Source organism: Desmodus rotundus, chromosome 3 (genome assembly GCF_022682495.2).
Source record: "Desmodus rotundus isolate HL8 chromosome 3, HLdesRot8A.1, whole genome shotgun sequence".
Taxonomy (NCBI): Eukaryota; Metazoa; Chordata; class Mammalia; order Chiroptera; family Phyllostomidae; genus Desmodus; species Desmodus rotundus.
This window is the reverse complement of record NC_071389.1, coordinates 191,494,649-191,517,777: the sequence shown is the minus strand read 5'-3', so window position 1 is coordinate 191,517,777 and position 23,129 is coordinate 191,494,649. Positions and strand designations below refer to the sequence as shown.

Below are 23,129 nucleotides of genomic sequence, written 5' to 3'. Positions count from 1 at the left end.
CATCCAAGTACCGTCCCATTGCTGATTAGGCTGTAATGTATGAATTGGGGGGAGGGGCACACACATATTCGATCTACGGCACGTGGTCAGTAACTCTAATCATGGGATCGATGGGACGTGGCTCCCTGGATGGTAGCACGTGCACTCTGTGGCTGCGGAGACGTTTCGTGGCTGGCAAAGCTCCCGTCCGTGTAGTGACGACAGGGCACGGAGCCCGGAGACCTTATGTGTCAGATCTGGGCCCCAGCACTTCTCGATGAGACAAGGCGGGGTGCGTGACCTCGTGGTCCTGGGTTTCTCCCTGCCTCACCTGTGCCTCGTGATCGCCCACCACCGGGTGGGTGCTCTGATCTCTGCAGGCCATCCTCGGTGTCCCCTGCATTGCTCCATTCGGGGCAGTGATTGGGTACAGTTCACTGGAGAGAGCCTCTCGTGCATGTTCGAAATGCAGGGAGCAAAGAATAAAATGAGTGCTTTTCCCATTTCGCAGGTTTCTGAGAAAACTTTGACAGAACCCAGACAGGGAGTGGAAGCTCTAGGAGGTGAAATGATTAGAGAAGCTGGAGGTCAGAACAGTCACTGGTTAAACATGAGCTTAACCAGAACCAGTGAAAAACCAGGATCCAGGACAGAAAGACAGAGACAGAATGAGGATGGACTGGCCACAGGCTGCTGGGCTGGTGCGCTCCCAGTCAAAGTTTACACGTGGGACCTGTCCCCTCAGTGATGCCCATGAGGTCTTCTCTGACAGTAATTGCTTCCCTCTGCCTCAGTTGTGCCTTTATAAACTCACTCTTACCCCGGTGGTGGAGTAATTTTGGTTACTTTCTGGGAGACTCGCCCAAACGTAACTAGCTGTCCAAGTCTGCGCGTCGGTGAAAGGACAGCATCTCAAAGCCTTAGCTACCAGGGAGTCCCAGACTTTTCTGTGGTGATGATGGAGTCAGCTTGTCCCTGGTCCACTGCTAGAAAATGGGAAATAATTTTCAAAAACTATTGTACAATAAATTACCATCAGAGGCAACACAAGTTTAAACCAACAGGCCCAATGTTTGTACACACACTTTTATTTATTGCTCAGTTATAGCTTACTGTATCCCTACGAAAGGTTTTAGGCAACTTACAAGAAAAGATACAATCATTTATGACCAAGAATCTTTATAAACAACTTTTTTTTTAAGTTGAGCTCTGAGCTTCCTGGCAGCCAAAGTAAAAAGCATACTTGGTTCAGTGGCGGGAGGGAGAAGGATTCTTGCTTCAAAAGAACATATATCACTTCTTTTCAGGGGACTTGAGTTAATCCCGTGGTTTAGTTTTGAAAGGAATCTCTCCTGGGACCTCCCGAAAGGAACAGTAACCTAGTGCCGCAGTGGCCAGTGTCCTCAGCAACGTCCCTACAATAAATAAGCGCAGTGGGAAGTTTTATAAGGCTCTCTGTCCAGTGTCCTTCAGAGGAAGCTGGAGGCCAGACGTGGGGCTTTACCACAGGCCCAGGCGGCGTGGCCGAAACAACAGCATTCTGCGTGTCCCACCCCGGCCTTCAGTCATTCATCACAGTGACTCCCCTCCACTGGGCTTTCGGCACGAGCTAAACAGCAGATAGTTCAGGCTTAACTTCTTGTAGCAAAAGAAGGGAGCATTCTGTAGCTGTCGTATAAGTGAATTGAGATGGAGGTAATTCCGAGTAAGAAATGAGAGTGGGAAGGCCGCAGCTGTCTGCAAGGGGTATTCAGCCTCTGGGCTCAGGGAGTGTGTTGTTTCGACGCACTTCTCCCTCTCCACCCACAGTGGGCCTTCTTTCCCACCTTCGAAGGCTCAGAGACGCAATTCTGACATACCCACCACGTGGCCAGACGCCGTCCTAGCCTGTTCATTCTCGGGCAGCCTTGAGCCCTAAATAACAACACAAATGTCATCCCCAGGTGACTTTTCTCTTACCACTCTCTACTAATTGGTGACCTGCTCCAGATCGAGCCTGTGACAACAGCTCTTAGTGGCTGGCTCACCTGGGACAGGTGTGTAGGAGCTGCCCCCTGTGCCTGTCCTGGGGTGCTCAACACCACAGCCTCCTATTCAGCTGCCACTTTTCCTCTTTCCCTGGTATTCCTCTGAGCAGGGGACAATTTCCTTTCTCCTCAACTATGCCTTCTCAACCCCCCTTCATCTTCTGCAATAGCCCCCACCCCGTGCCCCCATCACTGTCCACCTCTTCCTGTACTTTACTTGTCATGGTGTCTCTTAGCACCCGTTGGTGGTTTTTCTCTCTCTGGTTTCATCTCCCTAAGATGAGCATACCAGTGAGGCAGAGACTTGGTTTCTCGGTTTTGTCGTTCTTGTTTATGACTCAGAGCCTGGAACAGGACCTGGCACAAAGCCGGACTCAATAAATAACGGGGGCATGAATGGATGAACAAACAAAAGGCTGGATGGACGAGCAGATTTAGATTGGGGTGCAGTCTCTGGCTCCCTGTTAAAAGTAACTGCTTAGCGGTCATCTATACACACATCCATTCCCTGCCTCACTCTCTCCCACCAGTGCCCAGCCGCTTCTGTGACTTTGCTAGACCAAATTACTTTCTACCTTGAACTTGGAAGTCTCCATTTAGTCTTCTTCAGAAAGGATATCAAAACTATGAAAAGACAAGGTCTTGTTCATTGTTATACTTGGTGATTTAATACCCTGCCAAGAGCAGGCCATTAGCCGACTGTTGCAGGTGTGTTGCCCTTGGCTTTCCACGGGGACCTAGCCTAGGACAGCAGTGAGCTGGCCTGGCGAGAGTGCCTTCGCTGGCAGAACCCCATCTGCTTTGCCTTGGTCGTGGTATGCAGCATCTGCTGTTCAGCATTTTGGGGTGCTGGGTGAGAAAAGTCTACCGTCAGGGCCTGGGGGAAGCTGGAGTCCTCCTCCTACCCCATTCCAGCTATAATTTCGGCAGCCTTTATTTCCAAGTCACTCCCCAGTGGTGAGAAGCAGAATTATGTCAGAAGCAGGGGCTCTGGTCTCTACTCAGCTGTGCGATCGTGACAACACCGTCTCCCTTCACTGCGACTCACTTCCAATAGTGATGCCGCGAAGAGTTGGTACCAGACGGTCTCTCAGGTGTTTTCCAGGTGAAATGGTTTTAAGACTTTGCACTTACATGGTGTTCTGATGTCCTGAAGTCTGCTGTTTCTTAGCGTACCTCCAGTGTCACATACGTTTCGATCTCTCTATTTGGTCATGTGCTTTGTCTCCTTGGTGAAACCAGTCTTTCTGAGGGGAGGACCCTGTCTTATCTATGCGTTTGTCACCTGGAGTCCAGCAGAATGCTCAGTGCTGTATATTCTGTGAACAATACGACCTCGCTTTTTTCCTGCACTTGGTTACCTGTCGACTGACTGTAAATAGGCAGTGGAATGCCCCAGAAGGCAGGTAACTTGTCCGAAGTTCATAAACTATCCCTGCATAAGTTCTTGGAATCTAATCAGTTTTACGTGCCACTGCTAACACCTTGTAGGTATATAAAACCTCTTTTAACCCCGCTCTCCTTCTCATATTTCCTTCATTCCCAGAAAAACTACACCTGGGCTTTGTGGGCCACACTCGGATTCCAGCTCCATCACTTACTACTTCGCTGTGCACGCTGGGCTAGTTACATTCCATCTCTGGGCCTTGGGTGTCTCACCTGTAAATGGGGAGAAGTGTCCTGACCTTGCAAGTTTGATGACCGAATCGAGCAGCCTCTAGCACAGTGCCTGATCAGAACTGAGTTAACATTAGTGTTCCCTCCAGGGCTCAGTTGAAGTTCAAGGTGCCCCTTTCCCTCAGAGCTTTCCCAGCCAACCCTTGGGGTTTGCTCTTTAGACATTTTAGGCTAGGCTACCTCTGTTGTTTATCTTGGAGCACCTGTACTCACTTTTGCAAAATAGACTATCACACACTAAGAGTCTGAGACGTTGTGGCACCTACTGCAGCGTTTCCTCCTTTCTCGGCCCAGCGTCCTAAAAACTACAGGTTCTCAAGTCACGTAAGGTGCTGGGAAGGAGACGGCATAGGGTGAAGGGCAAGGGCATCTGCACTGTGTGGCCTTGGTAGGTCACAGGCTCTCACCCAGCTTCTACTTTCTCATATTATTCAAAGGAAATGCTTGGTCCACAGGGTCCCTCGGGCCCTTGCAGCCTGGATCCTCGGCTGTGATGCTGCACCAGGTTTTTAAAAAGTTCCAGAGCCTTGTCCTCCATGCAAGAGTCTCCCCAGACAGGCGGCTTTTCTAACTGTGAGAAGCACAGCTTCCCCGGGTGAGCAGTTGTCCTTCGGTCACTGGCACAGGGGAATGTGGTCTGAGGCTCAGCTTTCCCTCCGACGTGGGCTGCCTGGCCAGCCTATTGTTCCGTGGGAGGAAGATTGGCATTGGTGTCTCTCCTGGAAGAAAATGCATCGTGATGCGGGTCTACCGGGCCTTTCAGTCCCAAGTTGGTGACAGTAATACGGCCTTGGCTTTTCACTGAAGATGCTCAGGAAGCCAGCTACCCATCTCACCTGAGAGTGTCTTGTGAATGGGAGGTGGCGGCAGCTGCAGTGAAGTGGGGGTGAATTGGGCTTGACTACAAACTTTACACTGAGAAAGGTCTACCTGTAGATTGCCCTTGGCTGTCCCTTGCATGATATCACGTGGCAGCTGTCTGCTGTTATACAGGTGAGGCCATGCACATCCCCATTTAGGAAGACTCCTCTCCTGGCTTCTCTTCCTCCTTTGATCAACAGCTAAGCAATGCAGGCCCTAGCGCTGCCCCTTGGTCTTCCCCAGTAGATGAGCTTCTCCTTAGATGAGCTCATGTTCTTAAGTACCATTTGAGTTACAGTGGTCCCTGAGTCTCAGGCTTAACTTAAGAAAAACAGAGCTCTAGGTTCCACCCCAACTGCAGGATACTCACACTTTGGAATACCAATCAGCAGTAAAAAGGAATGCAGTGCTAACCCACATAACCACTTGGGGTGACACAGGTTGAGATGCCTATGACGTGTCCAAGGCAGAGGTGTCAGGTGGGCGGTTGCATTTACGATCCTGGAACTCGGCGTAGAGGTGCGACTGGAGAGAGAAATGTGAAGTTATCGGCCTCTACATGGCATTTCAGGCAGTTGCCTGGAGAAGATCACCGAGAACCCGGAGGGGGACGGAGAGTGGGCGAGGTCCTGGAGGGAGTGGGTCCTGGACACTCTAGCATTTGTGGTGACGATTCAACGAGGCTACAGAGTTGGAGGTTTCCCCAGCGTCCTCCTCAAGTAGGTAATTGGCTAGACTCACTCATAAAACTGAGGAAAGAACTTTTACTTAGTGTTAGTGGCTGATTGATTCTTTATAAAGGATACAACTCAGAACCAACTGGAAGAGATGCAGGTGTGGGAGTCGGGGGGATGTGTGGAGCGTTCGTGCCCTCTGTGGGCCCACCACCCTCCCAGAACCCTCATGGGGTCACGTCAGAGGCTCTCAAACCCCGTTATTTGGTGGTTTTTACGGAGGTTTCATGGTATAGGCAAGATTAAATAATTGGCCATTGGTGATTACCTCAATCTCCAGCCCCTTTCTCCTCTCCCCTCTCACATGGAGGTTGGGGAGCGGGGCTGGAAGTTCCAAGCTTCTAATCAAGACTTGGCTTTTCTGGCAACCAGCCCCCACTCTGAAGCAGTCTAGAGTCCCACCAGGAGTCGCCTCCTTAGAACAAAAGCTGTTCTTACAGTTTAGCGAATTCCAATGATGTTTAGGAACTCTGTGCCAGGGACCAAATATGAACTATCTTCTGCGACACTACGGACCTCATCCTTGTCAAGCTACCAGCTCTAAGGTCTAATACACACCATCCCCCTTCCTCGACACTCTTCCGTCTTCCTTCAGATTGCCCTTTAGTCCACATTGCCCCAGACAACCTCCTCGGCGGGCTCCCCCTTTTCTGGGTCCCGCCGTCGCTGTGGACCTCACCCTCCCAGCCCCACAGAGCCACAGTCCCACACATGTGACTGTGATTGTTCACGACCTCACCCTGCATCATGGACTCAGTCGTGTCTCCCGAAGTTCCTGTGTTGAAGTCCAAGCCCCCAGCACCTCAGAATGTGACTGAGTTTGGTGGTGGGATCTTTAGAGAGGTTAATTAAGATAAAGTAAGATCCCTGGAGTGGGCCCTAATCTGCTGTGACTGGTGTCCCTGTGAAAAGAGGCCACGAGGACACATATTCACGGAGGGAAGCCCGTGGGAGGACACAGGGAGAAGACGGCCATCTACCAACCAAGGAGAGAGGCATCGGAAGAAACCACCCTGCCCACACCTTGCCCTCCGACGTCCAGCCTCCAGAACCGGGAGAATGTGCACTCCTGGTGTTTAAGTTCCCTGGTCCGGGTTCTCACTACAGCTGCCCTCGCCAACTGATTCCTGCAAGGCTGTAAGCCGCGCCTAGAGCAGGGGCCAGCTGGGGGCTCTCCGTGCTTGCATCGCCACAGCCAGCATGGGGCTGGGCTCTGATCTGTACAACAAATATGTGTCAAACGGTTGAGTGACTTGTCTCATGGTGATGGCGGAGTCTCAAAATGTGGAGGTTTCGTTAAACGTTAAACGTGTTCTGACTAGTCCCAGGCCAACACTTCTTTATCCTTTTAGTATCTGTGTTTAGAACTCCCCCACCCCCATTCTTTCTCACTGAATCACCATTACTGCATCTCTATAATCTGCCCAGCAACCAGACTTAAGAATATAAAGAGATTTTGTGATTAAGCTTCCTGACTCCTCAGCCATGTGGGGGCCTCCACTGGTAACTTCCACCTTCCAGGCTGTTTCAGAGAATAAAGTTTGTTCAACATCAGGCCTCTGCCTATGTAGAGCATCAGTGAGCGATAATGCTGTGATCTGAGAAAATGCTGTAAGGGGGAAAAATTAAGTCATAGCTACGTAAGACCCAGAAATGTTTGGTAATGTGGTATATACTTAAAGTCGAACAGTATTTTACAGTTTGCGGCATCTTACTCCGCTCTCAAAACAACCTTATAATGAAAACAGGGTGTGTTTTATCATAATCTATTTTAAAGAAGTAAAAGCTAGCGCTCAAAAATCAAGTCGTTTTCGCCCAGATGGCCCCTGGCGATGGTGGGGAAAGCCAGAACTTAAAGGCCAACCTTGGCTCCTGCAGGCAAGCACCGTTTCTGCAACCCCCGTAGGAAAACTTAGTTGCTCCTCGGTGCTGTTACTCAGTGCTTCAGAGGGGTGACTGTGCGTGAAGGGTGTGAACGATGCCAACAAATCGTGTTTTTAAAAAGAGATATATCCAGGAGGCCCACCAATGGGAGCAGTAGCTGGATCCAGGCCAGCTCCACTCCCTAGCCAAAGGGTCTGTCATCTCAGAGGTGGTGGCAGCCGCGTGTCCTGGGGGTTGGGTGGTAAAAGCAGCCTTGGACAGGAGCCCAGCAGCTGGCTCCACGTTCCTTTTTAGCTTTTTTCTGTTTCCAAAAACCAAAGATCACGGAAGGAAGAAAAGGGAAAGCATTATTTGAGAGCGAGCAGGAGTTTTCATACCGTGAATTACGGGAAGTTAACGTGAGCCTGCTCGGGCTGACTTGGGAGGAGGTGGCAGGGAGAGAGCTTCTCTATCTCACAGGGCAGATGGAGTCATCACATGGACTTTTATTGGTTAGCAGAGTCTTCTCTGAGTCTCAGGCCTCCCTTTTTGTTATCCCTCCACATCTCCGGGTAGGATATGCTCTCAGCTCAGTGCCCAGTGATGAATGCTGAAGGAAATGAGACTCAGTGTACCCTACTGGGGACCAGAGGGCTCTGCAGTGTCTGGGACTCCTGCCTGCAGTCGCAGGCGGCAGTGTGGCCAGGAACAGGTGAGCTGGTCAGCTATGTCTCCACCAGACTCTCTACTCAGCCTCTCATGTCCTTTGGAGCCTTGTCCATGGTGGCACCAGCTACCACGTACCCTGGAGAGAGAAATGCTTTTGCAAGTGTTTCCTAACCTTGAGTGCAAATGTGAAAACATGGGCTTTGCAACAGAGAGATCTGAACACAGCTGCAGCTCGGCGGTTCCCAGGCGCTTGTCCTTGACAAACGGCTTTGCCTCACTGAACCTCAGTTTTCCTTTCCTGTGGGTTTGTTGCAAGGCACTCCGAGACGATGCGTCCACCCTGGGCAGGGCAACATGCTCGCGAAGAGAGGGCTGTCCTGGGAAACACAGGCTCCGTCACAGACAGGGTGTACCCGCACGCCCAGTACGAGTGGAGGAGGAACAGGGGTGGGCACAGTCCCCCGTGAGGGGGATGTTGAGAAAGCCTGTTGTTGGCCTAAATAAGGAGATCCCAGAGTCAGTTTGGAAGGGAGCTTCCAGGCCAGCCAATCTCGTCATCTGCTACCATCGGCATGCCTGCTAGGGGACCTCCCACTCCCACGGTCCCCAACCCTACTGTGCACCAGGATTAATGGTGCTGCCCTTTGCAAAGAAATCCCCCGGCCTGACCCCAGGAGAACCAGTTTTCATTAGGTGTGGGGCACTGCCTGGAAGACGGTAGCCAAAGCATTGAGAAGCTCTCTGTAGAGATCATCAAACCCAGAAGGCAGGGACTGGCCTGTTTTCCTCACTGCTGTGTCTCTGGCAGCTGGCACAGAGCCTGGTGCCCAGTAGGGACTCGGTGAATACCTGCTGGGGGAGGGCTAATGCAGGCAGCTTCTTACAGAACAATTCCAGTGCCTAGAAGCTTCCCCCCAGAAAGGCAGCTCATTCCCGTCCATGTTGGTGAACTCTGATGGTTACTTACGGTCTGGCGTATAATAAGCAAAAATCGATCGTTCTTTAATCTTCATTCAAGAAACCTCATTCTCCCTTCTCGAGGGACAGATTCTAATTCCTCTTAGAAGGGATTATCCCTCAGCCGTGGAGGTCAGCAAGGGCGGGATATTTATCTCCAAATGAAATCAGGGCTGGCTAAGCAATGAATAAACTCACTTCATCAAGGAAACAAAATGATGGACCGTAGGACCTTTTTAGCTAGAGCACATGGGCCCCAGCTCCAGGGCATGTGCTGTAAACTTGGGGTGCATAAACAGGGCTACAGGTCCCAGGTATGAAATGGATACCTGTACCCGTGTGCGGAGGAAATTGACCCAAGACTGCAGCCCAGTGTAGAAGAGCTAGCATTTGAACCAGGTGAGAATTATACTCAAGTTCAAGGAAAGAAGAGGGGGCCAGGTTGGAGGAGCTTACATGTGGAGGAAACCCGAGCATAGCATCAGTGGTAGAGTGCACCTCTTCGTGGGTGGTGTTTTCCCACACGCCTCACTCCCCTTCCTTTGGGCTTCCCCTGTAAACACAGGCGGTTCCAGAGCGAGTGCTAAGGTCTTCTCAGCTCAAGTGAACTTCTGTGATCCCAGAATGCATTAGCTGGAGCTGCGAAACATGCGAGTTCCAAAATGGTCTTTTTCAACCCATTCAGGGCTGTTTAAATACCCTTTGTGTTGCATCTTCTCAGGAAATGCTTTATTATTCTGCGCCCACTCGTCAGGGGCACCAGTGGAGCGGGTCTTTCAGGGTGTTTAATAAATGGGGATGTGATACAATATGTTTTCCTTATTATAACCTTCCTGCACTCAGACATGCATTGAATGATACTATTAAAGGCTTTTCTGGTATAAAATAGCTTATTAGAATAAATATAATGTCGGAAGGGCATTGTTGCTTTCTCTGCTAATAGTCAGGAGAGCCTCCAGTTGTAACATTGTAATACTCACCTGCTGGCAGAAGCACAGCTGGTTTGATATGCAGTAGCGATTGCCAGCCCCCTCTGTGCAACCAGGGCCTTTCCTGGTGATGGGGAAAAGGAGACAGCTCTGGAAGCATCCGTGGTCAGGGCTAGAGCTACCTCCTCCTGGTGCTTACTTGGAGAGAGATGACCAAGTACGCACCCACTTCCACCCCATTTCGGTAAGAGTCCACCAGTTCCAAATGGGATGGGATGGTGATTTTTTGATGATATTTATTTTTCATTATACCATTCACCTATCTCAGCTCATGCCCAGAAAGCCAGTAAATTATTATATAATGGGAAATATTAGAACTGGAACACTTGAAGAATAATATGTGAGAAAATGTATGTTGTAGGAGGTAAGGAATGAGTGAATGAATGATACAGCATTTGGCTTTATTGCAGATTAGCTGGGTGGCCTTGAGCAACTTAACAGTTACTCTGGGCAGTCTTCGCTGTTTCTCCCAGGAGCTGGACACTCTGCATATGTTGTCTTATTGGATTTGCACATCCTTTCTGGAGGCAGGAGGTAAATTCCATTCTTGCCCTCTGTGACAGGAAACTGAGGCTCGGGGAAGTTATACCTCGGTCAAACCATGCAGTAGCAGAACTAGAACCCTCTTTTGCCTGGATTAAAAACCCTTTTTCTGATTTTCCATGCTGCCTTCCTTGTACCTGGTGGGTGAATGCACAGCCTGCACTTTCCAAGCCTCAGGTGCCACGTGAAAATGTCACCAGTCCCCCCTCCTGGGGCTCCACCTCTGATCTGCAGGGGCTCTGCCTTGAGCCAGAAGCTCTGGAAGGAGGAGGAGGGGAGTCCCCAGCGTGGTGCCATCTGTCTGCTGGCTGGTGACAGGACACCAGGGCCCCAGCAGAATAGCAGGCTTGTTCACTCTTGTCTGGCTGTTGGTGGTGATGTATGAATAAGCAAAGAAGACAGCTTCATTTTCATAAGTTAACTTGTGCCTAGAGTAAGGAATCCAGGGAACAGTGCACTTCATCATAACCACAGGGCCAGCGCGGAGAACAGTGACAAAGCCTTTTCTTTTAGTCACGGTGTTTCGTTGTAATAACTCCAAGGCAGATGAGGCAGCATGGAACGCGGAGGTGCCGAGGGAGGCAGCTCCCAGGAAGCCCACATCATTGCCCCCAAGAGGAATCCCCTGGGGTCCAGCCTCTCAATGGGATGCCAGGCCCATGATGTGCTGGCATCATCACGGGGAAGGACTGAGACCCTGACCTCTGCAGGCCTGGGATGTAGATGCCACCTGTAAAAGATGGTTTGTGTCATAGGTGCTATAACTGGGGACCAGGGGGACTCTCCGCCTAGACAGGTGTTGTGGGGCAGCACCGTCCTTAGAAAAGTTTTGGGAGAAGCTTGGGCATTTGGAGGTGTGCGGAAGGGGAAGGGCAGGAGGGGAGGTGGTAGGTGGCTCTGGCCGGATGTCAAGCAGCCGTCACCCCTCACTCCCCACAGAATCAGCTGTTCCTGCTCACCCCACCTCTGACCCATCCGTGTTTCTGTCACTGCAAGTGCCGTGCTGCCTCATAATTGTTTATCCGTCTCCTCTTCTGGCTGCCTCCGGGGCCAGGACTATGTTTTGTCTGTCTGTGATCCCTTCGTATTTTGTGCAGTGTCTGACACAAAGCAAACTCTCAATCGATATTCAGCCAAACCAAAGTCGAGGCCAAGTAAGGATCATGGCAGCTAAGGAAGGGAGGAGATGGCTGAGATGGCAGGCGTCTGAACCCAAGCTGACGGGGCTGTGTGTAGGGGCGGGGAATCTGGGGGTAAGGGCAGAAATACCGGCTGAACACTTTATTATGCTCTAGACATTGTCAGGGGTGATGTTTGTCGATTCTGAGCACATGGCACCCTTCATCGTGCCAAAAAAGAAAAAAAATAATTGCAGCATCAAGCTAGGGTCACGGGTAATTATGAACCAGCTCCCCAAGGACCCCATGCCCCCTTTGTGTCACAGCCTCTGCGTAAGTTTAGCGGATGGGCACGCGGCTTTCTCAGCCGGAGGCACCGTGCCTTGCAGACCTGACTGTTCTGCACCAACGTCCCAAGCTTGTTGCGTGTGCGATTGATGGGCTCTCGCAATTCCCGAATTGGTGATGTTTTTCTTCTGAGGGATTCTACAAGTTTTGGATGTGATCATGTAGAATGACAAAGTGGGTGGTAGTGTGTTCCCGTGCCTCTAATTTATGTATTTGTGCTGGGGTGTTGATTTAGATAGGAGCTCGATAAATTGATCAAGTAAATTACAGCAAACCTACACACCATCATTTCAGGGAGCTGTCATCACACCGAGGAGGTTCTACATCACCCAGCGCGGTGTCCCGGAGAACCGCGGCTTTCTTAGCCTGCTGCTGGGCTTCATCTGTTCAGGAAGGCCCTTATTTCTCATGCTGGCTGCCGGTGTGAGGACTTTGGCTCCCGAAGGCGTCACTGAGCTGTGGGAGACAGTGGTTGTTAGTCGTGCGACCTTTCACACATCACTCAGACTTTCTAAGCCTCAGTTTCTCTTTGTATAAGATGTGGATTTATAATTTCTATCATAAGCCTTTGTCGTAAGGTAAGCGATAACGCATGGAGACAGTGGAAAGAGTCTGGGCGTTGGGCAAGTAGAGAATGGCGTGCTGACTCTGCCACTAGTTGTGCAAATCTTGTCTACGCGAGCCTCAGGTTCCTAGTCTGTGAGGTGGGACTGGCACCAGTCCCGAGAGAAGGCCCGGGCCTGATGGGCTTGTCCGATGGAGGCAGTTGGATCTGATGCCAGACTTACCCTCCTTACAAGGCCCAGGGATTTGCTCTGGGGACAAAGAAGCGATTGTCCCTCCACAGAACACTCCCGAGTCGATGTGAGGTTGATGTGATGCTTTCTGACTGTGAGAGTGAACTTGGGACCGTGGCCAGGAGGTGGCTCTTCTCTGTGGGTTCCCCTCTCTTCAAACAAGGGTCACGTCTTTCTCTCTGGTGTGAGAATCATCTCACATATGCCCGGAAAGCCAGCAAGTTAGCCTGTAATGGGAACTACTAGAGCTGGAACACCTGGAGAATAGCGTGTGAAAAAATATATGTTGCAAGAAGTAAGGAATGAGTGAGCGAATGAATGAACGATGTGGGATTCTGGCTTTATTGCAGACTAACTAGGGGGCCTTGGGCAACTTAGCTGACTACTCTGGGCGGCCTCCATTTTTTCTCCATAAAATGGGGGTTGTACAAATAGAGGGGCTGCCTGCCTGTGGGAAGTCAGTAGGTTAATGCAAGTGAGCACTCGGGTCAGAGCCTGGCAGTTCATGAAAACTGCTACGATTTGCCATTCCTCTGTCTCCTTTCAGAGCTCACGGACCCACATGGCTCAGCTTCTTTTAGCACCTTTGCATTCTCTGTCCTTCGCAGGTCAGCAGGTCCTGGGCTTGGTAGAGAACCAGAGCGACTGGTACCTTGGAAACCTGTGGAAGAATCACCGCCCTTGGCCCGCCCTTGGAAGGGGCTACAATACAGGTAAGTCATGGGGTGGACAGGGAGGGGCAGGGGTTACAAAGGGCCCTGTGAGGACTCACGCTCCTTCCTTGGGAAGAAGAGGTAAGCCACAGCACAGGTGAGGCCCACCTGGCTGCCTGGGAACCTTCTAGTTCTTTCTCAGTGCTGCCCCTATGGGAAAAGTATCTGTGAGGCCTTAGCCGTCTGTGGGGGTCTCATCAAAAAGCCTCCTGGGGGTCCTTCCGATTGGCTCCTAGATCTTTATGAGTGACCTGTGGCACCCCGGCTCTGTTCACACAGACTAGAGATCATTCTGCAGCGACATCCTCAATGTCTCGGCTCCTTAACACAACCGACGTCGTCTGGGTCTTTACCAACTCGCCTAGGGAGGAAAGTACCAGATGATGTATTGACTCTGAAAGCTTCTGGTTGGGAGTGACGTGATTTCTGCCATTTCATTGGCTAAAGCGTGTCATGTGGCCATGCCCACCTTCAAGGGGCGTGGGCAGGTGTAACCTGGCCATGTGCCCGGAGGAGAAAAGGCAGAAATATTTGGTAATTGGTGCTTAGGAACACCACAGCCCTTAAGCACAATGTGTCTAAAATCAAGTCCATCATTCCGCCTTGTTGCTAACCCCAAACTGTGTCTCCTCTTTTCTTTCTCTGTGGATAGTACCATTCATTCACTCCTCCACGCTTTGTCAGATGCTGTCTGTTGAACACTTACCGTGCACGGGCCCCATGCTGGTGGGCCAGCACAGCCTGTGACCTCGTGGGGCATATGACAAAGGAAGCGAGAGCAGCCCGCTCTCTTCAGGCTCAGGTCTTGCCATTGTCTCTCTTTGAAACACCTCTGCATCCTCCTGCCTCCTCCCCTCCATCCTCTTTGCCACTGCTTCTGTGCCCTAGTCTCAGAGGATGCAGCCCTGTGACCTGTGCCGGGACTGGAACTTGGAGTTCACGGAGCTGTAGGGTGAGCCAGGCCAAGAAGTGCTGGGCCCTGGCATTTAAGACCAGCTATACTGCGTTGGGGCCAGTGTCTTCAGGGGCTGGTGCTCCCTGAAGGTGACAGGTAACACCTGTCCTGGAGGCTCTAGTGGAAAGAGCTTAAGAGTCAACTCTGAGAGCCGAGGGACCAGAGAGGTCAGCTACAAACACAGGACCCCGGAGCCCAAAAGAAAAAGGATCAGAATCCAGCTTCCAGAGGGAAGAGATGGGATCAGAGCAGGGTCAGAGCTGGAACAGAACAAGAAAAGAAAGGTCGATGTCCTGAGCAGACAGAGGGGACAGGTAGGGAGCTCTGTGCTGAAGGCCGTCCTTTAACACAGGGCATATTCCTTTGCTGACATGGGCATGCCGTGCTGTCTGTAGTGATTCTCCTGGAACATCTACCGGGCGGTAGTTATAGCCAAGAGGTTACCAGTGAGGAATTTCAACCAGCTGCTCCTGCACCTGCCTCTTGGAGGCTCCCAGGCTGTGCAGGGCATTAACCCTTGAGTTGCAGGATGGTGGGGAGTTCAGGGGAGTCCCTGAGAGGGACGGGTGTGGGGGAGGGGGAATAAAGGGGCTCAGAGCAGCAGCTCTTTTGAGCTGGTTTGGAAGTGTTTGAAAATGCTTCGTTGCCCGTTGCTTGCCCTGTACTCATGGTTTCGGCACTCCTCACGAGTTCCGGAAAGGGTACTGAGACACCACTGTATTTCGTTATTGGGCAAGGCAGCGCCTCTGCCTGCCAGCTGAGCACTGTCCAGGCTCTGTGCCAGGCGCTGTGTCGGTGTTAATCCCATTTGATCCTCCCACTAACCCCAGGAGACAGGCGCTCTTCTTATCTCTATTTTATACCCCAGAAACTACAGCTTACAGTTGAGTGATAAGTGAGGAGCCTGCGGTGTTTATTAACTTAAACTTCCTAGCTTGAACTTTAGTGGCTTCAGGATTAAGAATACTTTTTTTAAATGTAGAATCCTAGACTGTGCCCTTAAAGCATCTTGCCCCAGGGGACGCTGGTGGGGTGGGGGTGGCACAGGGTCGGGGGGCGGGGTCGGGGGGCGGAGCCGTGCACAGCAGGAATCTGCCCTGAGAGAAGGCTCCAGGTTGTTCCTGGGGCAGAAGGTCCAGGAGTCTGCTCTGATAAAACCCAGCACCCTGTTTCGCCTTCCAGCAAGCCTTCCCAGGGGCTCTTTCCTTGGTGCCTTTGAGGCGGGACCCTTTAGGAACCCACAGTGGGTTAATGGGAAGGCGTCCTGTGCTTGTTCACCCCATGTTGCTCTTTGGTGCTTGGATTCCGACCCATTCACTCCAGGCTTGGATGAAGCCGGAGACACCCATGTGTGCCGGGTGGGGGAAGGGCAAACTCAGGTAAACCCTGGTGTGTATTTAGCTTCTGTCTCCGACAACAGAGAATAATAGGAAATGTCACATGGAGATATACAGCAGGGTCTTGGGGACGTGGCATCAGGGTCGTGATTACCTGGGTAAGACAGAAACCATCAGTCATCAATTGGGGATTGCAGGAGAAGACAAATGTAGCATGCTGGGGAATTTATTACAACAAAAATGATGCGTCTCCTCCCGCCCCTCCCCATTTGCCTCAGAACGTAAGGTCAGGAGGCTTACAAGCACCTAAACCACTGCCAGCTCCTACCTGGAACGCCTTGGCAGCGAGCTGCTTCCCTTCTTGCTCCACCGACAGGGCAGAGCAGACAGGAAGAAGCCTCGTGAGAACTGATTCCATTTAAATAAGCCACTGACACCAAGTGATCATTATAAAAGGATTTATGCGACATCGAAATGCATTGGCGTTCAGGATGGGTATTTGTTATTTTAAGACTGAGGATTGTGCCTCCCACATCACATCACCCTGACGTTTAGACTCTCCTGGAAATGGAGCCCTAAATCGCTGCGCATCTCAAGCCTCCACAAGGGGGATCCCCAGCCAAGCCCCGGGGGAGCCTTCACTTTGGTGTCGGGAAACCAAGGCCAACCCAGGTTGGAATCACAGTTCAGCCACTTGGGTGCTGTGTGAGCTTTTGCGCCTTGCCTCACCAACTTGAACCTGGCTCCTCCCTTTTAAACCAGGACAATAGAAGCACCTGTGGGTGAGGACTATCTAGGTAATTTGTCTAAGGAGCCCAGTCTGGTGTCCAGCTTGCACACACCACATTCTCGGTAAATCCTAGTCTGCGTCCTCTTGTGTTTTTCTGCCACTTACTCTACCAGGGAATGGGATCCTTCTGCTTTAAAAATGGTGGTGGCGTGGCTGGCTAAGGTTCGCTGAGGTCTCCCGTGTGCCCGGGTCACAAAGAACCACTCCAGGGTTCGCTTTTCCCCAAATAGGCGACTCCTAACAATTTTCCTCCTCTCTGCTACCTGGAACAGGTTAGCTTTTCATATTATTTTAGAATAAAAAATGATGTTGTTAGTTCATAGATCAGCCTCCTCACTGTGATTGACTTTGAAAGTTCCCCCAGAAAGCAGGAGATGTTTGACTTGGAAGATCTGCCTTCAAGACCTGACTTGGTCGCTTTTCAACTTTGTGCCTTTTGGAAAGTGACTCTCTGAGCCTTGGGTTTCTCACCTGTACACTGAGAATGGTGACCCACCTGGAGCCCAGGGTGGTGTGGCACTCGGGCGGGTCAACCAAAGTGCTTTAGGAAGCGGACTGTAGTTTTTATGTATTTCTGCCCCTGACCACAGCCTGGCTGTGTAACTGTTTTCAATTTTGATTCATCTGCATTTATCAAGTTCAGGTGCATTCCCCAGGCACTTAACCACACATTGTCTTTGTTAATTCCTAGAATTGTCTTGCAATGTAGGCATTCTCCTTCGAAGAGCCAGCCAGCTTCCCCCCTTTCTCTTTTTGTTTTTTTTTCCTTCCCCATCTGCTTGCACAAAGCCCCAGGGCCCTAAAAGATTAGGGACTACAAGGATGATCTGCTCCCCCCATCTCCCTCCATTCTCATTACCACAGCTTACAGCTTCATTCCATCCTCAGGAGCTGCTGAGCCACAGCAGCTGCGGGTGGCCAGCGGGCCCCAGCACAGGGTCCTTGCCATACTGTTCGGGTGGAACAAAGGGCAACTCCCACATCCTTGCACTGAGATGGGCTCATTTCCAAACATTCTGTCCGCTCCTTGTGTCCCAGGGGCCAGAAGCTGTCAGTCACCAGCATTCAGCTGTCTGCAGGATTAAAAAAGAAAAGTATTATAAGCTCATTAAGATTCAGTCACTTCATTTGTTATGCCGATAGGAACTATCTTAAAAACAGAGGCCAGCACAAGGGAAGGGGACAGAGCTGAAAGTAGCTGGTGACTGGGAAAGTAGAAAGAAGGTGGCAAATGTAGAGAGGTTTGTTTGCTTAGGATCCCAAAGTTTCCTCAAGGAGAAGGTGTGTCCTCCCCAAGATCAAGGACATAATATTAACCGGAGGATGTTCTATAAGAAACAATTTAAAAATAAAAATCTATCCTGTTCCTTTCAGTCCCTAAATTAGACCAGGGACAGGCAGATGGAGACCTGGCTCTCTAGGGAGGGAAGGCGTATTTGTCCAGGAATCCTTTCCTGCGGAACAACAGAATTGGGACATTCAAGGACTGACTCACCTCTGAGGCTGGAGCAGACTCCGGGCCCTGAAGAAAGGGAAGGTGCCCCAGTAAAATCGGACACCACCGTGGAATCTATGGCGGGATTCAAAAGGAGCAAACATTAGACAACTTGACAAAGAACTGTTAAATAGCTTTAGCGAGATAACTGTAAGTGTGGGACTTCAGCCTACCCTTCCCTCTGCCTCTGATATCCAGCATTCTGCTGCCCCGGGGAAGTTCCTTCTTATCTCTGAGCCCTCCAGCTCTCGTGGGTCGACAACTAAGGAATATTGTGATTGAATTATTTTTGTCTGTAACAAATGCACCCAGAGAAACAAGATTTAAAGGTAGTTCATTTATTCAGCACATGCTCCTGAATGGCTGTTATTCTGGGTAAATGATAATTATTTAAGAACGAGTGATACCCAGAACTTTGCTTCAGGGATATTGCTGTGTAGTGCAGGAGAGTTTGTGTATCTACAAATGACGTCAGTGTGTCTCGAGCACCGAGACCATTGACACTCAGAGTGGAACATCAGCCCTGTAGTAGCCCTGGACCGACACTCTCTAGGCTCATTGAAGAAGCCATTGCAGGCAATGTTAATATGTGTTTAGAAACCATGGAGGGTAAATTGAGAAATCTGGATACTGTCCTTCCCTTGGAGGTTCCAATTGCATGTTGGCGTATTAGGGGTCCTGAGAAGTCCAGAAGCTGTTAACTTTGCAGCATCCTGCACTCTCATTGGATCCCAGAGCTCTGGAAACAGGTTTGGGAAAAAATGTCTGCTAGACTAACTCTGGGATCGAAATGATCTCGTTTCGAGCTCTGTGTCCAAGCTCTCGGCACAGAAGTGTTGGCGTGGTATTTGTAGAATAATCTCATTGAAAGATGCTTGTTACCTAGGAATGGTTCATGTGACACCACAGGCAATAGAACTGGCCACTATCTTTGGTACTGCAGGATCTCATTCATCTTTGTACCGTAAGAACCTAGACACCACATCAGTGCACCTTCATAATCAGCGTCCTGTGTGCCGTTGTGTACCTGAAGCCAGGCCCCAGCTGGCAGCCCTCCAAAACTTTTTTTCCAGGAATGATATGTGAGATGGCTCTGAGACCTTTCACCATCTTGATTGGCTGGCCGCCTCTAGGTAACTGCAGTGTCTCTTTTTGAGGGCGACACTCTGACCTGAATGATACATACGCTCTGGGCGTTATCTAACTACCAGAGGTTCACGCCTTCACCTGGACCTTCCTGCCCACTTTTCCGGATCATAGCACCTGTTTATAATGTCAGAGGCTCTAACCCATTGACAGTGCATCTGCATCTCTAGAGGCGAGGCCAGGGAACTGTTATTTTTACACACGTTCCCTGAATGACCGATGCATACTGACGTTTGAGAACCAGCATTTTCTCACAGACTTTTATTGCCATTTGCACATCAAGCTCAAGTTGAACTTGAGTTCAACTGAAAAGCTCCATGAATGACTGTTCAGCCAAAGGGTCCCCATTCTGGGCTCCCGTAGTAGATTTATTGAGCCTGAAGCACAGACTTGATGGTTATCTCTGGTGAGTTTGATCTGATCTAGGCCAAGCCTTGCATCATTTTATTTGACCTCATTTTCATTCTCCATGAGGGTCATCCACAAAAATAATGAAAATGCCTTCTGTTCATTCATCCAGTGGCCAGGGCCCATTTTTGTAACTCATGTTTTAATGCCTCTTGTACGATCCTGGAGTAAAATTCATAGATTACTTATCTTCCACAGTCTTCAACTATAATTTAAGAAATCAATATGGTACCCTGACTAGAATATAAAGAAGAAATAAAAGGAAATTAATTTACTAAAAACTAATATTGACTTCAGCGTATAATTGCTTGGGCTTGGCTGCTGTAGAAGACCTAACGATGTGGCCAGAGGCCACCCGGGCTGTGTTCAGGGCAGAACTGTCTTGGGTGTGACTGCCGCAAATGCGAAACAGTACTGGTGGGACGCTGGCCATCACGTTCCATGAGTGGCCTTTGTCACCTGCGAGAAGTTTTTCCGAACGAGTGAGCAATTGTTGGTAAAGTGTCAGATACTAGGAAGTACCATCTTCCCTTGATTTGTACTCCAAGTTCAGTGTTTGCTAAAACCATGCGAGCCCTGGCTGATGTGGCTTAGTGGGTGGAGTGCTGGCCTGTGAACCAAAAGATCACCGGTTCAATTCCCAGTCAGGGCACATGCCTGAGTCGCAGGCCAGGTCCCCAGGTGGGGGCATGTGAGAGAAAACCTATCGATGTATCTATTGCACATCAATGTTTCTCTCCCTCTCTCCCCTTCTCTAAAAATAAATAAATAAAATCTTTTTAAAAAACCATGTGAAGAAAAGCACTTGGTCTTTTCCTGTAAGCAGTGTTAGTTGCAGGCTCAGATATTTATAACAGTTATGAACACGAATGTTCAGTGAGACCCATGTGGGATGCGGACATATTCTCCATGGTGCTAGCCTGTCCCGAGAAGGAGCACTATCCCCTTTGAGAGTCACGAGTCCAAGGCATTATAGATGCTCAGTGGGCTGACTCAGGCACAAAGCCACAATATGCTCCACACATCCCTCGAGGCTGGTGTCGAGGAAGAAGAGAACGCTCCCTGCTCTGAGTCTGCAGCCAGCTGGAGTCTGTGGAGCAGTACCGCCGTCCAGCGACTTCTCTCCAATTAACCTCTGTCGAAGGTCCAGTGACGTTATCCAAAGCTTGTCCACATCACGTCCTGAACCAGAATCTCCCTTGGCCTTCGTTCAGCCTCGGGGTTCACATGGAATACATCCTAGTCTTCCCTTCTGTGCTCACTGAACCTCAGTTTATTCACATATGAGATGGGGATGGGTATAGTGTCTGCCTCACAAAGGACTGTTGTGAGAAGTAAATGATACATCGTATAAATTTAATACGATAAGACCAGGTGGGGCATGGGGTCAGTGCTCAGTAAATGTAGTCGCGGTTGCCTCTTGTCATTATTTAAAAGGTAGACAAAGGGACTGCAGGACACCGGGCCTCTTGTCATATCGGTCACCCTGTGCTCCTGGGGCTCCCATTTCATTTTCCCATGAAAAGACACATTGCTTATGTTCTGCAGATGACCAGTCCTGGGTTCAGGTCCCTGCTCCATCTGGTACGAGCTCCGTAATCTGGGCAGCTGACAATCTGTCCTTTCTCTGTCCACCAGGACAAGAAGAGTTCCCATCTCACAGGGTGGCTTGGAGGAGAACAGGAGATGGTATTTGTAAACTCACGGGACAATGTCTGGATCGGTAAATGCCAGCTCGTAGGACCTTCCCTTTGCATTTACATTTGAGGCTCACAAATGGGGAAAGGCAGCATTAGCTGCTCAGCGTCTTTGGTAGTAACTCTGTCTTGTGTCCATTGAGGATAGCCTGGGCTGAGCACCCCCTCTCCAGTGCTGGCCGTTCATTTGTTCATCCATTCGTGAGAGATGGTCACCATGCATCTAGCATGCTGTCCTGCCAGGCACCTTTCTAGACCCTGGGGAAGCCCTGGAAAAGACAGAAAGGAGCCCTGTTCATGGGAGGTTGCGTGTTATCGTGGGAGAGAAATAGTCCTCTGTACTCCTCTGATGCGGTCGCCTTCTGCTGCTCCCCACACTCACCTCCCGCCATTCCACCTTCCCTGCTATCCTTGGACACACCCATTTAAACCTGTGAGTCCTCCCTCTCCAAATGACAGCCTCACTCGACCCCTTCCCTGCCTATTCTTCTCCATAGTGTTAACCACCACCTGGCCTACACGGAGTTTGCTCATTTTCTTAAAATGTTCTGTGTCTGTTCCTGAAGATGTAAGTTCCTCAAGGGTTGTCATGTCTGTCTGTCAATCTCTCTGCTTTTGATCCTGTACCTAGAAGCATGCCTGGCATACATTAGGCATTGAGGGAGTATTCGTTGTTGAATGAAATGAGTAATTTGGGGAGATATTTAGTGTTTTTGAATACAATTAATGTAGAGCAGTAGTTACCAACAGGAGTTGGTGGGGAATTTGTTGCCCCCAGGGATGTTGGCCATGTCTGGAGCCATGTTTGGTTGGCACATCAGGGTTGGTGCTCCCAGCACTTAGTGGGTGAAGGCCAGGGATGCTGCTAAGCATCCTACAACACACAAGAGAGTCCCTGCATCAGAGAATTGTCCAGCCCAAAATGTCACTACTTCTGAGTTTGAGAAACCCCAACATAACACGATATGCCAGGAAGCATGTGAGGGAACTGGACTCCTTTATGAAGAATTGCTTCTTTATGGAGAGGTCCTTTGAGCCAAAGACCTGAAGGAAGGGAAGTTGGCAGCCATGCTGAGATCTGGAGTGATAGCATGCCCAACAGAGAACGGCAAGTGCAAAGGGCCCGGAGCAGAACTGAGCCTGGATGTTTATGTTGCCCTCACATGGTCGTGCACCCCTCCCCCCTGCCCCATCAACTAGATCTGCTCCAACTTCACATGCTTAGCCCATCTTCGGGCCATTCCTGACCCTTCAGGCTATGTTCCCCTCACCTACAATCTTACTGTGCTCAAATCAGGTTCTCCGAATGTTCAGATTCAGAATACCAGAGGATTCTTCCCTCCATGCTCTTCAGAGCCACGCTTTAGAGCTAATCATGTGGTTCCGTTCTCCTGCTTTATCTCTGGGGGTTATAAAGATCACCACTAGGCCCAAGTGAATCATGGCAAAATGTAGCATCTTGGAAAGGGAGTTGTCCGGGGCTGCCTGGGCTCACACTCCAGACCTGGACGTATGGCACCTGCTGTTCCCTGCATACTCCTGCTCAGCCGCGCTGGCCTTCTGACTGTGGCCCAGACGCATTCCCACCCCTGGACCCACGCCCTCTGCCTGGTCCACCAGCTGCCCTCGGCTCAGCCCACTCCTTCTGTCCTCAGCTCAGATGCTGTCTCCTCACAGTGGTCTTCCCTGACTGTCTTATCCAAAGTAGCATTTTCGATCCACTTGCTCTGGCTTATTTTTCTTCACTGAACTTTGTCAGTGTTATGTTGTACATGTTTTTGATTATTCTCCCACTGCTCTTGGGGTAGCAGAATGGCCCCCCAAAGATATCCATGCCTGAATCCCTGGAACTTGTGATTATGTTACACTACATGGCAAAGGAGCCTTTGCAGCTGCAATTCTAGACCTTAAAATAGATTATCCTAGGTTTTCTGATGGGCCTGGTCTAATCACAGGAGCCCTGAAAAGCTGCGAACTCTTCCACATGAAACAGAGCAGATGTTACAGAAGGGGAGCCAGGAGATTT

At 50.2% G+C, this 23,129-nt stretch overlaps 1 protein-coding gene across 4 annotated transcripts in view; it reads left to right on the top strand.

The window, feature by feature from the left end:
- Positions 1-23,129, top strand: part of LARGE1 (LARGE xylosyl- and glucuronyltransferase 1) — a 453,793-nt gene that overhangs the window by 346,530 nt on the left and 84,134 nt on the right. For all 4 annotated transcript variants that reach the window (XM_053919473.2, XM_053919472.2, XM_024579159.4 and 1 more), the window contains exon 7: positions 13,171-13,275. In XM_053919473.2, coding sequence (XP_053775448.1) covers positions 13,171-13,275 — 105 coding nt within the window. The remainder of the gene's footprint in view (positions 1-13,170; positions 13,276-23,129) is intronic.